At 32.9% G+C, this 25,731-nt stretch overlaps 3 protein-coding genes across 7 annotated transcripts; all 3 read right to left on the bottom strand.

The window, feature by feature from the left end:
- Positions 1-560: 560 nt before the first annotated feature.
- LOC149907857 (uncharacterized) lies at positions 561-5,264 on the bottom strand. 2 transcript variants are annotated; one of them, XM_090102975.1, is made up of 4 exons: positions 5,074-5,264; positions 4,448-4,631; positions 2,973-3,185; positions 561-1,057 (listed from the first exon to the last, which is right to left on the bottom strand). In XM_090102975.1, the coding sequence occupies exons 1-4, from the start codon at positions 5,208-5,210 to the stop codon at positions 821-823; spliced, it is 771 nt and encodes a 256-aa protein (XP_089959101.1). In that variant the 5' UTR covers positions 5,211-5,264; the 3' UTR covers positions 561-820. The 2 variants fall into 2 exon arrangements, with proteins under 2 accessions (XP_089959101.1, XP_089959100.1); XM_090102974.1 differs by having other exon boundaries at positions 5,059-5,264.
- A 3,151-nt stretch (positions 5,265-8,415) lies between these two features.
- Positions 8,416-11,022, bottom strand: LOC149907858 (uncharacterized). The gene is made up of 2 exons (XM_090103413.1): positions 10,172-11,022; positions 8,416-10,030 (listed from the first exon to the last, which is right to left on the bottom strand). Exons 1-2 carry the CDS (start codon positions 10,966-10,968, stop codon positions 8,584-8,586), a joined length of 2,244 nt encoding a protein of 747 aa, XP_089959539.1. The 5' UTR covers positions 10,969-11,022; the 3' UTR covers positions 8,416-8,583.
- A 1,324-nt stretch (positions 11,023-12,346) lies between these two features.
- Positions 12,347-25,577, bottom strand: LOC149907859 (uncharacterized). 4 transcript variants are annotated; one of them, XM_090102976.1, is made up of 11 exons: positions 25,324-25,577; positions 20,742-20,963; positions 20,285-20,439; positions 18,728-18,927; positions 17,604-18,120; positions 16,777-16,941; positions 15,663-15,859; positions 14,716-14,879; positions 13,696-13,899; positions 13,338-13,505; positions 12,347-12,845 (listed from the first exon to the last, which is right to left on the bottom strand). In XM_090102976.1, the coding sequence occupies exons 2-11, from the start codon at positions 20,836-20,838 to the stop codon at positions 12,436-12,438; spliced, it is 2,277 nt and encodes a 758-aa protein (XP_089959102.1). In that variant the 5' UTR covers positions 20,839-20,963; positions 25,324-25,577; the 3' UTR covers positions 12,347-12,435. The 4 variants fall into 4 exon arrangements, with proteins under 4 accessions (XP_089959102.1, XP_089959103.1, XP_089959104.1 ...); XM_090102977.1 differs by having other exon boundaries at positions 25,494-25,572; XM_090102978.1 differs by lacking the exon at positions 25,324-25,577 and adding an exon at positions 21,649-21,710.
- Positions 25,578-25,731: the final 154 nt, after the last annotated feature.

Raw genomic sequence — 25,731 nt, forward strand, 5'->3', positions numbered from 1 at the left:
ATAACAACATGAAGATTTATGCAATCGAAGGTAAGAAACGCTAAATTACGGACCGTTACGAATGGCATTAAACGAATGGTGATTTCAAATTAAAATTTAAGCAGAGTCGTGAGGAACAATGGCCGTTGAAGGTTCGAACAGTAATAGCATCCTGCGATCCTAGCTGCGGCCGAGAGACCGGACGTCGAACCCGGGACACGACGCGCCTTCGCACTTCTAACACGTACTCGTACAATGCACTTATAATTTTATGTTTAAAACGATACGCCACGTCAGCGATTATCCTGTTTTTTTTTCTGCATTACATTCGTACATAATACAATTACAGCCACATACAAATTTAATAATATTTTCATTTATTCTTACCTATGCGAGCGCAATAATACCATCCTGTTATTTGGATGCAAATAAAAATTGATGGTCACTTTTTGTTGTGGACTTTTTGTGTGATTATAAATGAAGGATAAGTTCATTGTACCCTTGAGCTATAATAGTCGTTTTAGAGACCTATCTTTCTGCAGATATTTATGAGTTAGAGCCGCAGAATAAAATAGACCGAATCATTAAAATAATATCATTTATTACTTTGTTCACTAGGAACTAAAATTGAGCAAATTATTCCTTATACATAATGCGAATTGATTTATAAAATTACATGTAAATTACTCTTTAAACCCGATTTAAGGACTTATAACATTAAGTTCTGTCAAATCGTTTTTAAAACTTCTAATATAGGGAAACAAGAGCGTTATGTTGACTTAACTTAAAATAGAGATGCTGTCGTTTCCTCATATTGAAGAATTTATAAAATGACTAAAGATTACTGCTCCAAGTAATGTTGAGAAATGGCATTCAAAATAAATTGGAACATAGTAGGGTTAATCCAACTTAATCCTGATGGCGTCTCTGATGGGTCCACACTCCTTGCTTTTCTACCGACGGTTCTCTCCAGGAAATAGTCGTCGTATTCCATGGTGTAGTCAGGCAATATAGGGTTGAATTTTGCGTAGTAAATAGCAGAAAAGCACGCGTACAACAGAAGGGCTGCAGTAAATAACTGAAATTGAAAATTATTAAATTACTATTATTATTTAGGTAATATGGGTATTAATTAACATTGTATTGTTATTATTATACTCTACATGTTTATCAATGCGTTAAAATAATGTTACATATTCAATGTAATATACATAATATAATTGTTAGATCATACAATTAATTAATAATTGTTTATGAATCGGGAATGCAATTTATACATGCTTTTGATGATTTCATTAATAATACATGTCACGTTTTATTAAATATTCCACACATTGACTTAATTGGACATTGGAATATACCATACCTGTATAATAACAGATTATAAATCAGTACGTATGCTATACTTCATTATATTACGAGATAAGTAACATTATTTATAAAGTGTTTGATATAAATACAACCAAGCAGTTAACGTTGGGATCGATAACCGATTGCGAATAAATTTGAGAAAAAATCATCGATTAAATATAAATTTACAATCAGTTTTCTATGTTTACAACTTGATAAGCAAACAACCGCAACATCGATTAATTAACGACAATTCGCATTAACTACCGTTATTGTTCATTAACAATCAAAGCGGAAATGTACTACTATATACCTACTATAATACTCTTGAATTATATGTGTTTATTTTTTGTCAGTAACAGATGGTTTACAGGCTTTATGGGAAGTTCAATAGCACGACCTGCACGCTCGCAGGCCGCAGCCTGCCACCGAAATATCACGGAGTACAACATAATAGCTCCTATGACTTCTAACTCAATAAAGATGCGGTTAGCACGCCACACAAATAATAATAAGGAAATAATATATGGACGTGATGGTTACGCAGCGTCTTGAAACAATAAAAGCTTTTTTGCAATTTGTCGATCCTAATACGAATATGTAATGAAGAATTTTATATTTAGAAAGCATTGAAATTATAAAACAGTTCAAATAATTTAATATATTTTATGGGAAATTGAAAACGAACTGGGAATATAGTTTGAAAATCTAAAGTGGATAAATACCATTTAGGTAGGGTAGGTATGTGAAATTAAAAATTACATGAACAGCTCAATTTATGAACATATTCATGAAAATTATTTCATAATTTTAGCATATTAATAGTATGATTATGAAATTGTTATTGTATTGAATAAGAAAAATCAAATTCAAGGAAAGATTATGCAAATAATATTTGGTTGTATAAACAACAATGACTACTGCAGGTGCTCTTGTAACTAAATCCAAAAGGAAGACATGAAGATTACCATTATAATCCACTCAACAATAAGAAGAGACAAAAAATCCGGAACCATTGAAGTAAGAAGCACTTAAATTATGACCGTGAAAATATATAATATATCACGATGGCTGACAACATCTCAATTGACGACGTGTTTCGATAACTACACCGTCATAACATATTATAATTCATGTAACGTGGGAATTCTATGTAATAACGACAATATGAAGTCACAATTGCTTTGTCCTCTGTCATAAGTGTCTCGAAGACGCAGTAAACAGGTAAATAGACAATAATAGCGCAAACAAGGCCCTAGGCAAAGCAATATTTCGCCCTGTGTGATGTGTTCATGTTGCGTGAGGCCATCAACACGAAGTGTGTCAATGTTATGAGTTTAGTTCGTCGCTAACTTTCGGTTGGACAGCGGGATCTTTGTTTTTGCAATCAGTAATTAACAACAATAATTTTTCGGTACGATGCGCTACAATGCGTTAGAGGTCATATCAATTTGTAACAATAACTTTGGCCTGCGACAAAGGATCCCGTTTAAAGCATTATCTCCAAAATGACATTATTAAATTTTACAAATGTGATCTCTATTGTCCACCTTGGTTGTTGAACACTAATACATAAAAGCCTACAAGACTACTTGATAAGTCTATTTCTTAAGATATTAATAATAAAAAATCAATCGACTCACTTGAAACACGCTCCAAAATTTGAAAGAACCTTCATTGATGATCCAGCCATAGTATCCAGCCCACGGGTCGGTGTATCTGCCCTGTTTCATGGGTTTCGGCGTAGTCGTCGTTTCGATATCGTGGTGGTAATGGTGGTCATGGTGCTCGTCGTAGTAGTCCTCAAAGCCTCTTCCACTGACAGCCGTGCCATTACTCGGCTTTCTGCGTCTGAGCTGAAAATTTATTTTGAAGTAATGGGTATAAAATCTTAAACTCGCGTCAGGACACGTGACCTGATCGAAAAAGCGTAAGACGGATGGAGAGTAGACAGCTATCCCCTCTCTACTACGCGCGTTTTCACTTCTGCCAGCACTCCCGGAGTGCAACCCGTCTTTTTTTTAAAGTTATTACACAATTTTCTGGCACACGGGTTTAACGTTAGTTCTTTAATTCTCCCGCCACTGCACATTAAGAGAGTAAAAAAGTATATAGATGTGTATAGTAGAGCTAACTCTTTGTGAAGTTGCCTATGCATTTTACAGAGTTTACAGAAGTGTCGAAACATTTATCAAAAAATTTCCAGCTCGAATAAGGGAAAAACTATGCTCCTTTTCGAAAAAGAAAGTTTTTAGGATTACAATATGCGTTCAGAATACTAATAACTTATGTACATTCAAGTCTCCCAAACCACAAAATGGACAAAGAAGTTAATTCATTAAATTGTAAGATAACACAAATCCTATGCACGAAATGCAAACAAGTCAACAGCATCTTGCAAAGTGCCACAACTATTTATACAAACAGGAATGTCTAAACTGGACAATTAGCGCCAAAGACACCTGGTCACCTACTTCAAGTGGTCCCGTTAAGATGACCTGGTTTTCACTTAACGAATTCTATTGTTACACTATATTATTGAACATATTGAATAAATAGTATCATTATCAGAATTCTATACCTATTATAATATTTGAAAAATATAATAATGGTATGTGCAAGACATGATTGATAATAACTTATTATTGTTTCTTTGCTCATTACTGACACGTGGCAAATTACTAAATAATATAAAATTGTTTGTCCCTATTTCAATTGTTTGGTTTAAATAGGTTTACAAATAAGTTGAATTTGAAAATGAATCAACGTTACAGCTTTACATCCGAAAGATTAATGATGCAAAAAAATCGTATAATTAGGACGATTCTGGGCTTATTTCTGTAATATTCACTAAAAACATACAAAAGGGTCTAATAATAATGAATTCTAATCAACTTCGTATCGATTATTGCCTATTCTATCCGATTGTTATGAAACACAATATTTTCATTTAAAAACTGCACATGCATCGAGTTAGGTACCTGTTTTAGCCCTACATAGAGATAAATAGACAAGATAAACTAACAAGATTATACAGTATACACCCTATCGGATCGAAGTTTGCATCGGAGCTTAATAATAGGTACGATTCTCATTCTTTTATTCATTTATGACTTACCTTATTAATAACTGATGAACTTGTATTATTAGCAATAATCTGTGTGGTCTCCGCTTTCTTCTTATTAATATTCCTGACAATATCCAGGGCTGTCCTTAACGCTGTAAGTATCAACTCTGATGGAGGCATCCCTGATGATGCCGGTTCTTCACTTGGCGCTGATGGTGCATCCTCGACGTCACCGCTGTAATTATTTACGTATAATCCTAATGAAATAGTTGTATTGAATCGATGAACGAAAGCTTTAGTTGTTAAGACTGTATATTAACACAATGTATAAGCTTTTAATATAATTATTAAGTTATTTATTAAGCTTATTTTAAAACTCTACATAGGTACCTAATAGAATCATATTAAAATGAGTAGGTATGTAGTCGAACATTAAAATTGATCAATTAATATATTTATTTCCGAATAAAATAAATAAAACAAATAAATGTTTTTATGGTATGTTTATGTTAACTTCACACGCTATCTACAGTAGCTGTACAACACGAAAGCTCACTAAAAGCATTATATTTTGTAGTAATATGATAGCCCAAAAATGAACTTGTATGATCGTATTACTCCAAGTCTTCAAATTCAAAATATAACCAAATAAAATAACTTACTGCAAGGGTATGTACTTGTATTTCGTGTAGGGCGGCGTGTAGGGCGTAGCGGTGTCGTAGTGCGCGCTCGCACCTGTCGCCCAAAACGCGAAACATATCGCACCGACCAACACTAAACCGTGGAAGGACATCACTAATATATTCTTAGCCATAGTCTTTTTTTTATTTCAAATTTATTATCTATCAATGTGTACAGCTAGGTGATTTCAAACAGACTGGCTTCTTGAAAATGATACATCTCACTTAACGCAAAGGGAGCACGCATGAAATAGATTCAGCAAACAATGTCGTGTTGCTGTCAAGTGGCTTGTAAATTTAATTTGCGTGTTCCTAACGTCTAGTAAAATTTCTTTGACTAGTATGTTGTACTTACTTTGCTTGTGTGGATTTAATATTAAGTTATTCATTTATACAGGAAATTGATTTAATGATTGCATACACAAGCAACGACCTTATCGCTAAAAAGCAATGGAGTCATACTCCATTCTTTTGTCGCTTTTTCGAAAGAAAAAGCGGCTTTTGATAGTTTCTCGCTTACTTCGTTCAACAAATATATCAATAAAAATATATTCTACTACGTTATAAAAAGGCGATGGTCACTTTTATAGAGAAATGGCTCAATCGAACCTAGCCATAGTCCACGATATTCAGTTATCGTTCAGGATCTAATTGTAATAATTTACAAGGCGACGGTAAATTTCTTATGTCTGGATACTTATCACTTTATGTGGGCGGATTATTGAGTTTCTACAATTTTACTTTTTAATATAGCACACCTGTGACAAACGGATCAAATCTTATGAATGAATCTTGAAATTTGTTCTAGTTTTGCAATTTTAGTGTTGTTGGTTCAATTTTGATATCTAACTAGCTCAGGCGCAGTACGTACTACCAGTATATAATAATTATATTAAACTAATGACTAAACCTTATTTAAATCATCTGTAAATAGTTACCTAATTAAGCGTGGTGTAGGTCAGATATGTAATCTTAAGTTAATGGTATTTCTTACACACTTTTTATGAGATATTAAGGTAATCATGCCAAATCTATTACCGATTACTATTCACATATTCACTATTGTTATGTATTACAAAACATAACCATACATACATACATTACCATATTTGTCTATGATATTACTAATATAGTTTCCATATTTATTCAGACAGCAAGGATCAATAATAGGCTAAATGAGAACCTTTCGAAGAAGTAGTTAGTTTTTTTTTTCACAAGTTCGATGCGTATAACAACACCTAAATGAACCTATTCTACTAAAAGAATTCAGTATCAAATTATACGAGCATACATATACTAGTTTATATATATGCTCGTAGCATTAAATCTATGGTATTAAGCAGGATCATAACAATACAAAAGTGTGATATTCGTATAGTGTGTTTTATGCTCTATCAGGATATGAACATCTTTTATTAATTTGGGCTAATCTAACGACAATTATTGAGGCAATCAACCATCAATCAACTTTTAGGATAATAGTAGGAATAGCTTCTGACTGTCACAGTGTACTCTAGATTAATCGGTAATATACAAATCATACAACCCTTCTTGAAATTTTGATAAAAGCTCAATGATGAACTATGCTATATACCCAGAGTAAAGTATTATACAAATAGTGGCAAAATTTTATCTTCCATAGACTTAAATATGTGTTGTTAAAATTTTAATTTTATAATTATTTTACGATGTCACATTACCCATATGAAATCGACATGAGCTGCAACCAGAAATGCTCCTATTCAGTGTTTCTACACGAATACGCAATGCTTCCTTATAATTTCTAATAATGAAAAGATTATTGCTAAGATTAATTTATATGCACAATTAGTATTTTCAGTACGCGTGGTAATGTTCATCAGGAAGTTTAGGTCGAAGTCGAATTAAAATCATCATCATCATCATCATCATCAGCCCATATATGTTCCCACTCCTGGGACACATTCCTCCTATTAGGGTACAGGCCATAATCCACCACGCTGGCCAAGTGCGGGTTGGCGGATGACACATATCGTCGAACTTTTGATTCTTCGACATGTCGGATTCCTCACGATGTTTTCCTTCACCGTTCGAGCAGTGGTGATGTTACAACATGCGCAGATAAATTGAAAAATCAATTTATTTCCTGCGCGCTCGCCCGGTCTCGAACCCCGGACTTATCGATTCGAAGTCCGAGGTCTCACCACTGAGCCACCACTGCTCTAAAAAAAATAAGATTTAAATCCATACTAATATTATAAATGCGAAAGTAACTCTGTCTGTCTGTCTGTTACTCAATCACGCCTTAACTACTGAACCAATTTGCATGAAATTTGGTATAGAGATATTTTGATACCCGAGAAAGGACATAGGATAGGTTTTATCCCGGAAATCCTACGGGAACGGGTTTTTCTTTGAAAACGCGGGCGAAGCCGCGGGCGGAAAGCTAGTAAATAATAAGATGTATATTTAATATTTATTTATTGATTGCTCTACATTTTATTTTATTTTTTTTTATATTTATCATTTAAAAGATGTACACTAGTAACGATTTAATTATAAGTAGGTAACTATATACCTATCTGTATAAGAATTTAAACCATCAAAGACTGGAAATGAACGAATTGAATGGACTACAGTTTGTGCTCCAATCTGTCTTATTACAAAATAAGTTTATGTTCATGTGTAGGTAATCTGATAATTATTTAAAATGCCGATATATTAATAATTTAAAGGAATCTGGTGAAATGAGTTTTATAATCACAAAGGTGCTATATTTGTGTTACACCATACCTTCCATTTAATCAAATAATTAAATTTTCTAATAATTCTTTAAAAACAAATTATTTTACCTACTAATCAAATTTATACATCCAATTTTACAATTTAAAAAGATTGTTGTGAAAACTACCAAAAGCTTGAATTTGTTTAAAAAGCATAAGCCATAAGGCAATTTAACATTACATCTAATATCTAATTCTAATATATATATTATAAAGGCGAAAGTTTGTAAGGATGTATGGATGTATGGATGTTTGTTACTCTTTCACGTAAAAAATACTGAACCGATTACAATGAAATTTAGCACACATTTAGAGGGTAACTTGGATTAACACATAGGATAGTTTTTATGCCGGAAATCCCACGGGAACGGGAACTAGGCGGGTTTTCCTTTGCAAACGCGGGCGAAGCCGCGGGCGGAAATCTAGTATAGTATAAACCAGGAAACAGAGTTTAAGCTTGCTTGCTTTACACTCGACTACAATTTTTGGTTGTATTGGAGTGTGAAATTATTTATAAAAATATCAACAATCTATTTCATTTTCATTTTCGTATAAAGGTATAAAATGAAAACAAACATTTATGTAAAACTCTATTTATTGACGTTGAGTAAATGAACAAATATTCAAAAGAATCATTTTGTTTTAAATATGTCCAGATCGCAACATCATATTGTATTCATAACCTAAAATTAAATATTTTTATATACACTTAATTATCCCACATGGAAATATTTTTTTAAATAAATTATTCAAGCTTTTTCTTTGTATTCATGTATTTTTCTGCGGCAGTTGCGATCGCGTGGGTTACTTTTCCAGCCATTTCATGAAGATTTTCGTTAGAAAGAAATTCGTCCACAGATCTCTTCGAGAAGAATGAGGCAGTTGTGTCGTTCGGTCTCCAACTGTTAGGATAGACAATTTTATGACGAAGGACTGCTTTTATTACTAAAGCTCCTACGTACACAATAAAATAAGCACTAAAATACAGTGGTAAGTAGTACAATTTTTTTCCTAAGTAGTAGTAACTGAATCTGTTCACTCTTGGCATTTCTGTAGTGGTAGGTTCTGGATGGTGATGATGATGATGGTAATCGTGATCGTGATCATCAAAATCATGATGTAATTTGAAATCTCCAGGGAAATCACTTGGAAACCCATGAAAGTCGGATGGTGGTCCATAAGAATCCGGTTTCATGTCTGGTGGAGGCATCATACCAGCACCTTTAACATCACCACCACTGTCATCCCCCATATGTCCGTGATGCTTATTGAATATTAACTCTGGGTAATCTGAGTCATGATGTTCCGGTGGAGAATCGTCATGGCTGTAACTGGGTCCTGAGTCAGAAGAACCATAACTTGGTGGTGAATCATATTCTTTAGTCGGTGCCTGAGGTCCTGAACTAGGTTTGCTGTAATCATATCCTTGAAAATCTGGCATATCATCCATTGACATAGGCGCATCGTTGCTTGGCATCGGTGGTCTATCATATGAGTAACCCTTAAATGGTTTGCTTTCTGGTGCTATAGTTGGTAAAAATTGTGGAGGCGATGGTGCAGATGGGGGTTTATAACGGTATCCAAGATCCATTGACGGTCCGTCATTGCTGCTTGGACCTGAATATGAATCGATTGAGTCGCTTGGTTGGGTATCAATAGGCAGTGAAGGCACGGGTGCTGGTGGAGAAGCAGGAATTTTTGCTGGCGGTGATGGAGCATCAAAATCAGGCCCAGAAGGTGCATAAGGTGGAAAAGACTCATAGTTGGTTGGTGTTGGAAAATCATTTCCTTTAGGTGGTGGTGGTGGTGGAGGAGGTACTAAATTGGCCGTGGCTTTTGGGGGTGAATAAACTGGAGGTGCTGGTTTTGATGCTTTACTACCATAAGCTGGAAAATAAGGCTGTGCTGGGTTGTAACGATCAACAGGTTGATTACTGGGAACAGGTTGATTCATAGTTACGGAACCAATGTCCTGAGCTTCCCCTCGTACGGGATTTTTCAAATCAAAGAAGTTATCTAAGTTGCTGTACAAATTATTTCCTTTTTTACTATTCGACAATACATCTAATATTGGCTTCTTCAAAGATTTCATTTGGAATGGTTTCAAATTGATGTAGGGAAATCGAATGTTTTGTTCGGTACGGATAGCTCTGGATTCATTTTCAGCTGCGCTTCCAGGATTAGTAGCAAATCTAAAAGGAATAAAAAATGTTGTAATTTAGTAATCAAACTTTAATCGACATATTATTATATTTATATTATGTTAATTACTAAATTGGCTGTAATTATTTACACAATTATAATCAATATAGAATATTACAAAATATACGTACCCGGGCAAAGCGAAGTTGTCATCTATTTTCACTTCTTCATGGTTATCAATATTCTTGTCGTCACTTTCCTTTTCGTTATGATTATCGCTTTTTTTTGGATCATTTTCATTGGCATTATTAGATGTATCAACAAAGACTTCGTCCCAATCGCCAGAATGTTGATTAAATTTCTCATTGTCTATAATATGCCAGATATTTTCCACGTTTATAGGTGAAGATGTCGTCGTGGTTGTAGATGTTGTCGTCGCCACAGTTATAGGTCTTTTTGTGGTCGGCATATATTCAGGAACAGAAGCTTCATTGTAAAAGTTTTCATCCATGGAAAAATAATTATTGTTATTATTTTTAGGCTTTGGGGTCTCATTCTTTTCTTCTAATTTTGTAACTGGCAATCCATAATTAACAATTCGTGTAACTCTTTCAGTTTCTTCATCGGGAACATAAATTGGCTGTTGTGTTGTAGAAGTCAATGGTGCAATTCTTTCTTTTTCCAATAATTTCTTTATCGATTTCTTCATGCTTCCATCCGACTCGAATTCCGCAAATATTAAATCAGGCGTCTCCACTTTTGGTGTTGTTGTAGTAGTAATAGTAGTAGTGGTTGCGTTATTTTCTTCAGAGTCCATTCTGCGCATCCAATTATGATAATAGAATGGAGCTGAATTGGCACTATTCACTTGGAATGGTCGTGGTGACGGCGTAACAACATAGACTCGAGGGCCGGGAAAACTTAGAGCATGAACATTTATTTTTAAAATATACACTAAGAAAATCGTAAGTATCTTTACAGTTAACATTTCAACTGATTATAACTACAATTTTCATTTAAATTCGCGGCTGCGAGCGCTCAGCTCGAGGATCGATTCGTAAATGTACAATAAAATGAAACGTACTCATATGCAATATACTAGGAATTGTCAACTCTGAAATAAACTGTGATAATTGTTAGCGGTACTTTGGTAAGTGGAACGCCTGAAGCATGAGATGACCCGAACGCCGTAGCTTGTTAGCGGGATAATCAATGTCACTCGCAACTGAAGCTTCATGGAAAGTGTTACATATTTGAACATCATATTATAGGTAAATAGAGCAACTTAGCAACAGCAGAACGTGTAGTCAAGCGCTTCTAATACATAATCTAAAAAACTTAAACTCTCTTTAAGTTACACACACATAAAGCATTTTCTTTCGGATCATATTCACTGATATTATTACATAAACGAGGATCAATGTAACAGCAGACAGAAAAGCTGGCATTGATGAGACAAATTTGAAATAATTTGGATCCATACACCTGGCAGTAATCGTCAATTTTAAACTAGATGTTTGCGTTTGAGCATAAATGTTTAAGAAGAGAAGAAGAGCTATAGTATAGCTACATCTTTGTGCAAGAATTCTGTGATAGGTTTGGCATTTTATATACATCTTTTCTTTTTCTTTTTTTTCCACTATGTCTTATACTATATTCATATGTGACAGTTATGTTAATTTAGTAGTTACTGACTTATTATGCTTAATTACTATTTACGACGTAGCGTTTGTATGAGATAATATATAACATGTTAATATGCCTGGCAGAGATGGCTTAGAGCCATAAGGCCGCCATTTGTACATTTTGAATGGTTTTGTTGTACTTTTATTTTATAAGACTGTTGTACAATAAAGAGTAAATAAATAAATAAATAAATAATATAATACGTTGGTATAATTGAACATTTTTAGGTATTACTATTACTACACATAGATATTATTAAAAATCATTTAAGGTCCGAATACGAATTCTTTGTCCTCACGAATTGTAGCCAATGTCTAGAAGACTATATTTAAGGTTAATAAAGTTGAAGAAGCTAAAAGATGTTCTATGAAGCTATGTTCATGATTTGTCTTTTAAACAATTATAATACGTTTAACATATTACATAATTACCTCAACTACAATAAAATCATCGGGCTCTATTATTGGCTCTATTATTTTAAAGTTGGTTATTACTTTTCTTGTTTCATGATAAATAATAAAAACAAATACATAATAATCTATATATTCATTTCATGTCACAATGTTAATTTGTTTTTAATGTTTAAACTTTTAAATAATACGACAAGAACCAAAACTTTTTTAGATATAAGTAAGGGTATATAATTTACTCCGCTTTCAATAAAACTATTATTATTTATATTCACAATATTTATTATAAATAAACTTCTTAACAATAACTTAAAGCTTACATGCGATTTAAATGTATGCTATGTAAATATATCTATAGTTCACACTTTTTCTTTGCTCTCTTCTCGTTTCACGTTTTCAACGGCTGATCCTTCGTGTTCAGTGTATGCTGGGTTTTCTACACCGGAGTCACTACCGCCATCTGTACTATCCGTGACTAACTTCAATCGGTCCAAGTTTGACATTTCATTAAGTTTCGACGCGTCTTTAACGACATCTGTCGTGTTTACTTTGTCTCCGCGTATCGTTTCAACGCCCTCTACGTCCAACATGTTGGCCTTTTTACAAGCATTGTTCTCTCGATCCTTTACAAACTTTCTTATGCAAAACCTGTTGAAGAGGAAGTATATGCATCCCGTTATGAGTGTCGCGCCGGCGAAAAGTCGATACGTAGTTCTTGTGCCGAAGTATTTCATCAAGTAACCACCGGATAGGCTTCCTGCACCTTTACCTGTTAATAAACAAACTGTATATTAAAATTCAATCACATTTTTTAATTATTTTAAAATAAGATTATCAAAGGGAAAGAATTCTTATAATATTTTATCGATGTAATATATTTCTAGTGGACCGTAATTTAAATAATTTTAAAATACATAATTTATAATAATTTTGAATTGATTTTTGGGATCTAGCGCCACGCCGCTTATGTATTAAGATATCAATGCAACACAAAATCAGGCCTGGCGATAGTAAGCGTTTAGGACTTAGTAAATCTATCTATCTTTCTTTAAAATAACACTAGGACCATTTTAAATAGGTATAAGAAAACGATGTTGCTTTGCTGAAAATCTTTTCGAAAGTTGCCATTTGCCCAAATGAATCCCACTTATACTTATCTATTGTCCCTCTAAAATTAACGCTACATTTCCCTTACACTCACGAACATCGCATACCCAAAAACAATATACTAAATCTATAATTGAGGCCAACAGTCACGCACCAACACCATAATAGAGCCCTCCGAGCAGCCCTTGTACGGAGGTGTCGGTAGTTGTGGACGACAGCAGCGCCGCGTACGTGACAGCGGCCGTGAACGACAGAGACAACGTCACCGACTCCATGGCCTCGAATATTAAACTCAGCCACGGATTGTAGATCAATGAGTACCCTGGAAATATAGAATTATGCTTAACCCTATTTAACCTTAGCGATTATGTATTGGCTTGGCCATTGTGCAAAAGTAATGCAAAATTTTTTATACAATAGAAACCAGCAAACGAGCAGTGACTAAAAATATCAAAACTATTAACTACTATTACGAGAACATACTTAATGTAGTATGTATATTGATCACTTACCAAAAAGCCTGATTGCATAAAAGACGAAACCAATGAAAAGCACATTGGAATGTCCAATTTTACTGATGATAGGGCCAGAGAGAACGAGTAAAGGCAATCCAGCCACACCGCCAACAGTGATTGTGATCCCCATGAGTGACTGAGAAGCTCCCAAATCCTGTAGGAACCAAAATAGGAAACTCTCTAAGTAGCCCCATGCAGTTCCTGAAAGACACGAATTAAAAAATTAAATCATCATGCCTACTTAATTTATTAATTTTGATCCAATATAAATATATATCAATAAAAATTCGATATCAATTATATCCCCTTAAAACATTATAACAACTAAAACTGAATTACGTATGTAACTAGTCTCTAATCTTTCATGAAACAAAGAGAAGTAGATACCACCTTAACCTTTGTGAACTTTTACTTCAAATGCCCCTATAAGTATAATACCCATTTATCGAGAAAACTTAAGATGGAGAAGGTTGAAAATAACTTTTAAGGTTTCAGTTTACAATGTGGTATTAAGAAATTAAATGAATTCTTCATTAACTAAAAAAAATATGCATGTCTAATAATAATGTTACTTTTTTACTGTATGTTAATGACAGCGCAAGTGAAGCTAGTATAAAATTAATTAGCAGTTTATTTAACCGTCTAATCTTTCAAGACAAGATACCATGGCAAATAATTAAATTAATTAGATGTCGTAGTTTAAATGGCCCTCCAAGTAACTATTACAAGAAAATTCGCAGAAAATTATGCGTGTTGAGACTAGACTAGCCTAATGATTTATTATTACTCTACACTACATATTATTTGAAAATGAAAAGTTGTTTGAAATATGAATCACTCAAATCTGAAGCGAACGAAAATGTGTTGCAGGTCTTATCTATCTTAAAAATAGACAACTTAAAAATAAAGAATACTTCTGAGTCGTTTTTCATAATAGGTTATGTTTTCTCCTAAACACAAATTACCAAGAACAAACTTTTATATTTCTTAATAGCGAGAAGAGTACATAATATTTACCCATGACAACACACGCAATAAGAAGGGCAAGAATTTCGAAACTCTTGAACACTGTGATAACATCTTTCACGAGAGTTTTGGCGGGTTTCTTGAACTCGAGGTCGAGGCTCAGCATTAGAGCCCCGCAAAGGACCTTCAGTACTGCATACAGATAGAATGCCGGTCTGCAAGATAAAGATTAGGTACATTATGTGAAATCTGCAAGTACAAATATTATTAAGGTTTTTAATATAAAAAAAACGTTTGATTTAATGCTCAATGAAGGAGATATGATTACGATACAAATAGCAAAACAAATATGTATACCTAAAATTTACTTTCTCTAACCTAATATGGGATGGATTTTAAATTTGTAGGAAGATGCTGAATAGGAGTAATTGTAGCAATCTTGAAAATAAGGATTAAAGAATTTTTTTATCTGCGATTCAAAGTTCAGACCAGACTTAAAATAATTCTTTTCCTTTCTGTATCGATCGATACTTTCGCATTTGCCTATTGGTAATCCCATCTCCTCGCATTTGCGACTTAGATGAAAACTACCCGATTTACATATCCTGGAAGCGAGGTCCCGATACGAACAAGTTTCATATTATGAATCAACTTCCTCGTATCAACATAGGTACGATATTAAAAAATAAAATTAGCATACTCAGGTAGTGTCATGGTAGTGTTGTTTTATAAATATCAAAGGTGAAACACTCATCCACTGCAGGAGGAATTTTGTTTATGTTTAGAATGAGTATCATTGACCTGAACTTTTTATTTTTATTATAGAATATACGAATATAGATATTATCATGCACTTAAATAACGTTAAAATCACATATTTAACAATTTTTTTCTTTACGTTTGGGGAAACATCTTTAGCTAAGCTTTACCAGTACCATATTTGATAATAGACATTGCAAGGCAATATTTCCTAACACTTTTGTAAAGTTATGCAATACCTAAAGTCTCTGTATCCTTTCCCTCTACTAGCATAATCGATGAGCAATCCAGATAGGGGTGAAGATAGTATGCCACCGAAACTGCCGTAGACTTTCTGCAGCCCGTAGTCCGCGCTCTGTTCCCTGATGATGGCGATCACGGCGCCTTCGAACATCGCGAACGAAGTACCACCAATGATGCCCACGAATACACGAACCTGAATTAATCGTTAAATAAACTTTTATGTTTATAAATATAGAGGTAACGAAATAAAGAGCGCCTGTTAGTTGTTTGCTACATTCAGTCAGACATCATTTACAAAGATATATATATATATCTATGTAGATTCAAAAGATACGATATTTACAGCCAATTTCAATTCTAGTTCATCTCGTTGATGAAGCTTTTCAGTGTATACGATCTAGATGTAATCATAGATATTAAATCTCTTCATCACTATTGAATGCTGTGTTTCCATTTATTTATGTTTATTTCAATACGATGTTGAATTTATCTAGTAAACATAGCAATGTTATCAAATTTTCATTAATTTAATAAATTAGGTACCTAACTATAGATTTCGAAGTAGAGCAAACAAATAAAATCATTTTATTGATTGTAATTACTTAATTTAGTAGGTACATACTGATATAAAATTTATTTAGGTACCAAGAGAAATTAGCAAACACATAATGGAAGATATCACATACTAAAACACGAAAAATAAAATAAAGCGGTTGTAGAAATCAATCATGTGTGCTTTAGAAGGAATCCGATATGACCACGAAAGGTAACTAGCGATATGAAATGAAGGCAATGGGTCGAGACTCGAGTGTATCTAGGTTTTACTAATACAATTACATATTGTAACATTCAAAATAGAAATGATTCATTAATGCACATCTATTTTTAAGAAATCATTTAATATGCAATATTTAATTTTCTCATTTAAATTTTGATTTTACTTACAGAAATCAGTAAACAAATTGCGAATATATACGCTACAATTTAATTGAATCTAAAATTAACTCGCAGCATGTTTACTAATTTAGTAGTTTTTGAATCAAATACGAGTTTGGATTAAGTTCAAGATCTGCAAGCGCTTATGTAATTATCGTGTATATTTTTACATACAGCCATGTAAGTCCAAAATGTTAGAGCTGGGTCGATTTCAACTTGCTCTTGACTGTTCTCGCAAAGGCTTGTCCTTGGAGCGGTCGCCGCGCAAGCAGAATAACATTTTGAGAATCGTTTAGAGTTAACTTGCACCCAGACTGAAAGATCATCCACGTTCTCTATCTGAAAACATACACATTTGCAGTTTTATGGCAGAATGTATAACGTTTTGCGGTTTGCACCATACCACAGAATCCAAATAGTTACTACGTAAACTACACTCTATAACCACATATGTATTTACAATTATGTAAAAAAAACTATAGACAAAAACAAATTACCATCACATACACCATACACTGATAATAGCTAAACTGACCCAACCTAATATTGGCCTTGAAAAAGAACAAGTCAACAGAATAAAGTGCCCAAAAAAATTATTACACAAATTTTAAACTTAGATATGGGCCAACCCAGGATGAAGGAACATGTTTTTAAGGAATATTTACAATAGATGTATATTTAAAATGTACCTAAAAATAGCAGCATGTATACATATGTTAAGTTTTCAATAAAAATCTTGTACAAATACAAAATATAAAAGTATTTAATATCCCTATTTCTAAAAGTATAATTGCTGATAATGTGCAACATCTATACTGCAGAAGATAAAATTACATATGGAAAGGCGAAGCATTCAACCTTGGCCTTTAAAAAGTGTATTCATAATTCTATCACATTATATTATTATGTAATTGAACGCCTCTTAATTGATAATAAGGAAAATTATTGTATATTGATTTTGTTGTGAAGTCGTAAAGCATAAAAATAAAGGAAGCACTTACTTGGCTTAATTTATCAATGCACGTAATGCTATCAACTCCATTAAAGTCATCACCATATTTGGTTCCATTCTCTTTTAATATGGATCTAACTTTATATTCATGAACTTCATTATTTCCAGTTTTTACGTCATGCGATAATCTCGCACGAAATTCATATTCCGCACCAGCTTCTGTCTGAGGTAATAAATCGGATTTTCCTAAAGTACAAGTTGCATTCGTGACTTCGTATTTACATTCCATCTTATATAATTGAGGCACGGGAAAAAATATCTTGTTATCGCTAACTTTTCTCATCGTAGAATTAAAATAAGGATCGTTAGTCAATATTCGAACTCTCGTTTGGTCTTTCACTGGATTGGAATCTCTTGACAATGAATTGTAAATGTTTTGGTAATAAAGTCTCGTTGATTGTTTCGGGGACTGTAAGTTTACATTGTATAAATTACTTCGAAGTACCGCATCCATTTCTTCAGTTGACGCGTTTGGTAACTCGCAAATATATCCGCATGACTCTACCCTGCCAATAATGTATGTATTATTGCGTTATAAACACTATCTCAATAAATAGATAGATAGATAGATAGATAACTCGTTTATTCATAGAACACAAAAAATATAGGTACATAATATAAACACAAAACATAAAATCAATTAACAGAAACAAAAACACACGGTATATTAAAAGAAACGGATACATTAATTAATGTGCACAGTGTTCTACAAACAGGCCTTGGCTCAGCATGAATGTCGGGATTGAAAAACCCCGACGCTGATATTCTGCCAAAGCCTCTAGAGGGCAGAAAAATAAATAAACTTAAATAAATAAACAATTAATAAATAAAGTTAAAAATATAGGGAGATAAAGGAAAAATAATGGAATAATATTAGAAGGTATATAGGTAATATCAATAAATAGCAATACACAATATCAAAAATAGATAATATCCTACATGATGAATTCTTAGCTAAAGAATTATAAGATTTTTTTTCTGAAGCATCAGATTAAGATTATTATACCTTAACCTAATATATTTACTACATCTATAACATTAATATAATTTGTAATTAACTTTAGATGATAATGCAAATATTTTACAATTAACAATTAAAAGACAAGTACTTACGTAAGATTAGTTTCATGGGCATACTGATGCAGTGGTTGGCAAGAATATTGACTGACATGTTGAAGTCGCAAGTTTGGGCCGCTGCATGACGCTACAAGCTCTACAGAAGGTGGATAGGTGACCATCAATCTTCCTACTGGTACAGTCAGCATTAACAATGCTGATAGACCTCCCAAGACTGATGTTAGCGCCAATAATAACTATAATATATGGAATAAAAAATTAAGTATTAATAATGTGTTATGGTTTTTAGATCCCTGCCCAAATTGTTCCAAATAAAACTTTGAATAAAACCACATGGTTTCAATAATGTGGATTATACGTTATCATCTAAATACCACTAAAAATATCTTGTCCAACCTTATTACATAAGATATGTGAATTATGAAGCAAAAAAAATGTCAAATTTTGAATGGTCAACAATTTTTTGGACTTTAGTTATTACTTTTAACCACAGGATGTAACGTTTAAGGGAATTATTAGCGAAACTAGTCTACCGACATTTGACTCTCAATTGTACGTCCATCAGCAATAAAATGACATTGAATAATAGAGTCATCGATTTAAGCGCAGAGACCGTAAAATCGTCTCGTGAAAATATTGCCAACGTCCACCATTGCGTGCTGAGATATTAAAATTTTGTATTACATCGTCTAATAAATCATGATTACTGTTAATATCGTGAACGCTGACCGCTGTAACTTAACAAGTTAACAAGTAACTGAACATAAAAACAAAACATAATCTACAAATTGACAATCTTCTTCGTTCCCTGAGAACGTCGATTAAAAACTAAATAACTCATTACCCAGCTGTTATATTTTATTGTTGCATAATTTATTTAAATTCTCATCTCAGACCTTCATATAGGCAGTGATATCGATACAATAAGGAGTACGTTACGTGTGATAATACCAATTACTCAATATAAATGTCAGTGAGCATCCGCTACAAACAATCCCTATTGTCATTTGTGACGCACGAAATTTATTGTCGTACGATTTTCCTGTAACAAGCATAACGTTAATAAAAATGACCAAATTGGACTCAGGTACAGTTATTCATTGTTCATTAATTCTAACCCTGTCCAGATTTACCGGAGTAGATAGGTAACTGGAGTAGATTTGAAACAGTAGTTAGATATAAGTAAACTATTGTTTCTCAAATAAGAACAGTGTAACAAATACGTGCTTGTACCTAATACCTACTGTAAAGAAACTTCAAACGACGTAGATATGACTTTTATCGTCGACTACAATGTATGTTAGGTATACCAACAAGCCGCAACATACATGACAAGCTAAATTGAATTTTTCGACCTGCATTTAACATCACGATACACGAACAATAAAAAAACATTCGCACACCTACGTTCTCATAAATAAAAACAATCTAGTTAAGCTATTCAGAGGTCAAATTCATCCGTCAGTTTTAAAACTCGTATCCTATGTGTGTTTTTCCTCAAAGATTATATTATTTTTTAGATAATTCTGTAAACACATACTTACACAAAAACATCTTTTGTGATATTTTAACTTATTATCCGTTTTTACTTACTCTAAAATTGCCAATTTTATCCGCAAATAATCCAGCAAGCGGTGGTATCATGATCAAAAAAAGTGGTGTTAATGATGACATAACTGCTGTTTCTTCTACACTTATGCCTAATTCTCTCATATGAATCGTTAAATATGGATATAAGACAACGTGTGCTGAAAATAGAAAAAAAACTTAATAAATTGGTTATTCTATACACAAAATAGAATCATTCACTTGTTGTTTTCGTATCAATAATATAATAATATCTCAATTTGATGAATTTATAAAAAAAGGCATTTAGCCTGTTAACCATAAAAAATCACATAACATCTTTAAATGGTTCCGTATTGTTGCATAATGGATGCTTTGCAATTTTGCAATCAACTGACAGACGCACAATACACGTTGAGTGGCAAATGGCAATGTTATTGGCTAATCTACAGTAGCTTTCAAATAATATTGTCTAGGTACTCACTAGAAGCATGCACAAAGCACAATATCTTGAGAGGTAGAAGTTTCTTCTGCTTTAGATCATCGAGGATCCTTTTAAAGAATGACCGTATCATCTGCATTTTGATTTAGTTTTCAGTTTATTCCTTTAAAAATTATGTTGGAAAATTCGTCATTCGTCCTTTTAATTGAGAGACCTCTCTTGTATGGAGTTGATTCATGGAAATTGTATATTATTTTGTCCTTCCTGAAAATAAAAGTTGATACCATTATTTTGTCAATAAAACCTTTAGGTAAAAATCACATCATACTGATAATGCTCAAATTGAATTATAAATATACGAAAAAGTTTTGGAAAATCCAAAAGTGCACGCCTCATAGCGGTTATTCAATTTAAAAAAATATTTAGATTTACTCGAACTCTACTTCTACGAATGCGATAAAAAATAAATTTAAACATTTTTATTTTAAAAACTATTGATTTCTGTAAGGCGAGAGTAGAGCACTACCTCTGAAACGATCCGCATAGGAGGCGTGCAATACTTTAAAGGTATAAAATATAGACTAGTTTTTGACTCACAGTAGGTACAGCTACTACTAGAGTAGGTACCGACCTTAATCTGGTTTTCTTAAATTAATTATATTATTCTTGCTTGAAATTAGGCGGAACCTAAATGCAAGAAATTATTTTGTTCCATAGGCAAAATGTGGGACGGTAATAAGTCGAACTTATTTCACATGGTAGAGCGTAGACTAAGTTCCCTTCTCAGTTCTCTCAAATCAAATATAGTCTTTAGGTAGGTAGATAATTACAATGATACAGGTAAGATTATGTTTAGAAACCATCGCAATTGTTATTATTGTATCACTTAATTAATATTGCAATTAAACTATGTATTCAGGTGATGCATGTGTTATGTTACCCTGATTACCTACTTGATACTTGAATAGGCTTTTACAAAGGAATTATTAATCATACTAGCTACGCGCAACATACACACGTCTGTGCTCTTTCACGAAACGCCACCTGAATACAATGGCAGTTTCAAAACAATGTTCCTTTATTTATACAAAGCTAAACCAGAATAAGTACTGTTTAGGTACACTTAATCACTGGGTACCTTAACTTCGACTCGTCATTGTTGATATGTTAATATTATGGTTGATATGTTTAATATTATGGTGCATAAGTAATGGTTAAAATAGATAATAACTTTGTTGTGCAACTGCAAGAAAATATTTTTAACGAAAGGAAATCATTTTTAAGTAGGTACCTATATATCAGTGTTTTCTGGATAAAATAAATTAATGGTAAGTAACGATGAGATCTTGGAGATTTTAACACTTTAAAAAATAGTAAGTACCTAGTTACATGGTACACCTTACGTTTCATCTAATTATTTCTTATATAGACCATTTTCTCACACAGGCAAAAGCTTGAACTTTAAACGTGTTTTGACCTTAAAATCCGATCTTACGTAAAGACAAGATGATGAACGTGAATAATGACGTTTATTGTTTCCTACTTCTATTTCTTATTTTATTTTTAAATGTAAAATCACATCCACAATGTCGATAATTTACATTGTAGGTTTAAGGTAGTACCTTCTTAATGTCTATCTATACTTGAACCAAAAAAACCACTTGTGTTGAATTTTTACTTCCTAACATAAAAAAGTTGAACAGAGATATTACCTTGAACGGGGAGGAATTGCATCCTACTGAGTCTACTGTATTTCTAGGGTTAACATTGGACGAGAAACTACAGTTCAGTTCAGCTGCATATGCAGCCCGAAAAATAAGGCATCTCACCGATGAAGATACGGCTAGATTGGTTTATTTCAGCTACTTTCATAGCATTATGTCCCATGGAATTCTACTGTGGGAAAGGGCTGCAGATAATATAGAAACTATATTTATGTTACAGAAAAGAGCCATTCGCTCTATATACATATAATTTACGTGCTCGGGACTCACTAAGAGATCTCTTTAAGAATACAGGTATCCTTACTGTACCATCACAGTATATATTTAATAATATTTTGCATGTACACAAAAACGCCGACTTACACACAAGAGTAGGAGATAGACACTGTTATGGCACAAGGAACAGAAATAGAATTGAAATGCCATTTTTCCAATTAGCTAAAGTTAAAAATTCATTTATGGGTCAAGGTATACGCTTTTACAATAGAATTTCTCATAATATTAAAGAGTTTAGTAGTTCTAAATTTAAAACTTATATAAAAAATGTAGGTACTAGTTCAGAGAGCGTACTACAGTATTCAGGAATATATGGACGATAAAAACCCATGGAGGGTTGTCGCGTAAAAACCACAGGACAGTTCTTTGGCATATTATGATATATTATGTAGTTAGATATAAGTTACATATTATGTAATATTGACATGATTTTAAAAGAGCAACTATGGAGTTTCTTGCCGGTTCTTCTCCATAGATACTGATTTCCGAATCGGTGGTAAATGCTAAAAATATATGTAGGTACTTATGTAATGACGATTCGAAAATGCTACTAAATAGTAGTCTAATTGAATAAATGAATGTTTGAGTTTGACTTTGAACTCGCTGATTTCATCTTACTACTTACTAGTCTGATTTAAAAAAAATATTTCAGTATTAGGTAGCCTGTTATCGATTAAGGCTATCATCAACACGATCACCATCATATCATCGATACCTAATATATCATCAATACAAGCTGATTAATGCGGGTAAAACCGCGGCGCACAGCTATGAAAAAGAAGGATTTTTTTATTGATTGTACGCGCTAATCTCCGGATCTACGATACCAATTTCAAAAATTGTTTCAACATTGAATAGATACGTGATTCCTGAGTGCTATACCATTATATTGCATACTAGCGGTCCGCCCCGGCTTCGCCCGTGGTACATGTTTACGTTTTCTCTACATAAGAACCATCCTCGTACTTCAAGGAATATAATAAAAAAAGAATTATCGAAATCGGTTCAGCCGTTCTCGAGTTATGCGCTTACCAACAAATTTTGCGATTCATTTTTATATATAAGACTAGCAGTTCGCCCCGGCTTCGCCCGTGGTACATATTTACATTTTCTCTACATAAAAACTATCCTCGTACTTCAAGGAATATAATAAAAAAAGAATTATCGAAATCGGTTCAGCCGTTCTCGAGTTATGCGCTTACCAACACATTTTGCGATTCATTTTTATATATAAGATGTACCACAGGTTAAGCCGGCGCGCGCACGCGCTAGTCAAAAATATAAAAAACTAGCGGTCCGCCCCGGCTTCGCCCGTGGTACATATTTACGTTTTCTCTACATAAAAACCATCCTCGTACTTCAAGGAATATAATAAAAAAAGAATTATCGAAATCGGTTCACCCGTTCTCGAGTTATGCGCTTACCAACACATTTTGCGATTCATTTTTATATATAAGATTATATAATGTAGAGTCAAACCTAATTCAACGGTTCTCATCCCACATTGTATGATTGGTTCGCTTCCCTATATAAATAATTATATGTATTTTCAATAGTTTATAGTTAGCCATATCTAATATGTCAGTTATATAAATATCCTGAAAATTAATTACCTATTCATTATTACTATAATCCCAAAATATAAGTTTCATACATGGGCTCTACCCTGTTACCCAACATGCAATCACATATGCATTATGAATAAACATATCTAAATAGAATTTTCCACTGGTAAAGAATTGTTATAGATGCAATAATGATAAAAATTCTTACAATTTTAAATACCTCTCGACATTTCGCAATCTCGTCTCTCATTCTTCACAGAAGGTAGATTGTATATTTAATTTATGATATCTCATAAATAAAACAAATATTACTGAATAGCACACATTTCTACTGAGCTATTTTTTATTTTATGTTAGCATTTGTTTATTGTATCAATTCCGTGAACTGGGTTCTTTTAAGAACAAGGTGAAGAGGTACCCTATATGTACAAATAAAATATATAGTAATATTAGCTCTATGTTTAATTATTGACATAAAACATATTATTAATATAATTACACAAACAGTGTTTTTATTTTCTTTGGTATTTGAAAGTCATAATAAACGGAAATATAGTGAAAGGAGAGACTACTTAAAATCTGGTTAAGCCATGACTCTATGTGGTCATAAAATACGAGTTATGCATACTTATCGCATACATAAGATACACTCATTTTTCACTGTTAAATATGTATGTAATGTTTATATGTTAATCCTTATGTGTTGTAGTAAATAATTGACTAATATTCATTCAAAACCAAAAAGCCAAACTATACGACAATAGGAAAGCAGGCTAAAATCTTAATACTTTCACGTTTAGAGGTCAATAAAACAATTTAGCACGATCAGAAATTCCTAAAATTATCTCTCTTTTTTATTTCATTGATAAAAACCATAAAACTCTTCTAAGAAATAAGTCATTTACGATTAAAAAATATCTGATTTGTATAGAACAATGGAGAACTGTTTGTTTTATTTTATCACAAAAAATTTAACAAAAGTTAAGTTAAACATTATAACCTTACGAATTGTTTTGATAATTTGTGTCTCTACAACATAGTATTTGAGTACCTACTCACCGCTGCAAAACAGTTTTATTTTCCAATTACTTATTATAAAAAATAATAAATCACTTCACAAAACACCCAAGCATTGTTAGCATAAAATTTATAAATATAAAAAAACACAAAATAATCAGCTAAAATATATTGGCGTTTTTTATTTAAATTATAAAACGGAACGCAATTACACGGTGTACTCGGTAGCGTGTATTATACGGTCTCGGCGCGTGCGTCTGCCTAAGTTTTGCTGAACACTAGCGGAACCACAACTCTGCGTCCTCCTCTCACATACAACTGTGAAGCCTGTGTACTCTGTATGCATTCAAGATTCGACAAACCTCCAACTTCCAAACAATTCACGACATTAAATTAAACGCATACCGCAAGATTGAGCAACTTTGCGAATGCAATAAAAGCATGCTAGGA

The sequence above is a fragment of the Colias eurytheme genome, chromosome 6, assembly GCF_061535395.1.
Source record: "Colias eurytheme isolate Ceu_HAF_F1 chromosome 6, ilColEury1 Martin Lab GWU primary, whole genome shotgun sequence".
In the NCBI taxonomy this organism is placed as follows: domain Eukaryota; kingdom Metazoa; phylum Arthropoda; class Insecta; order Lepidoptera; family Pieridae; genus Colias; species Colias eurytheme.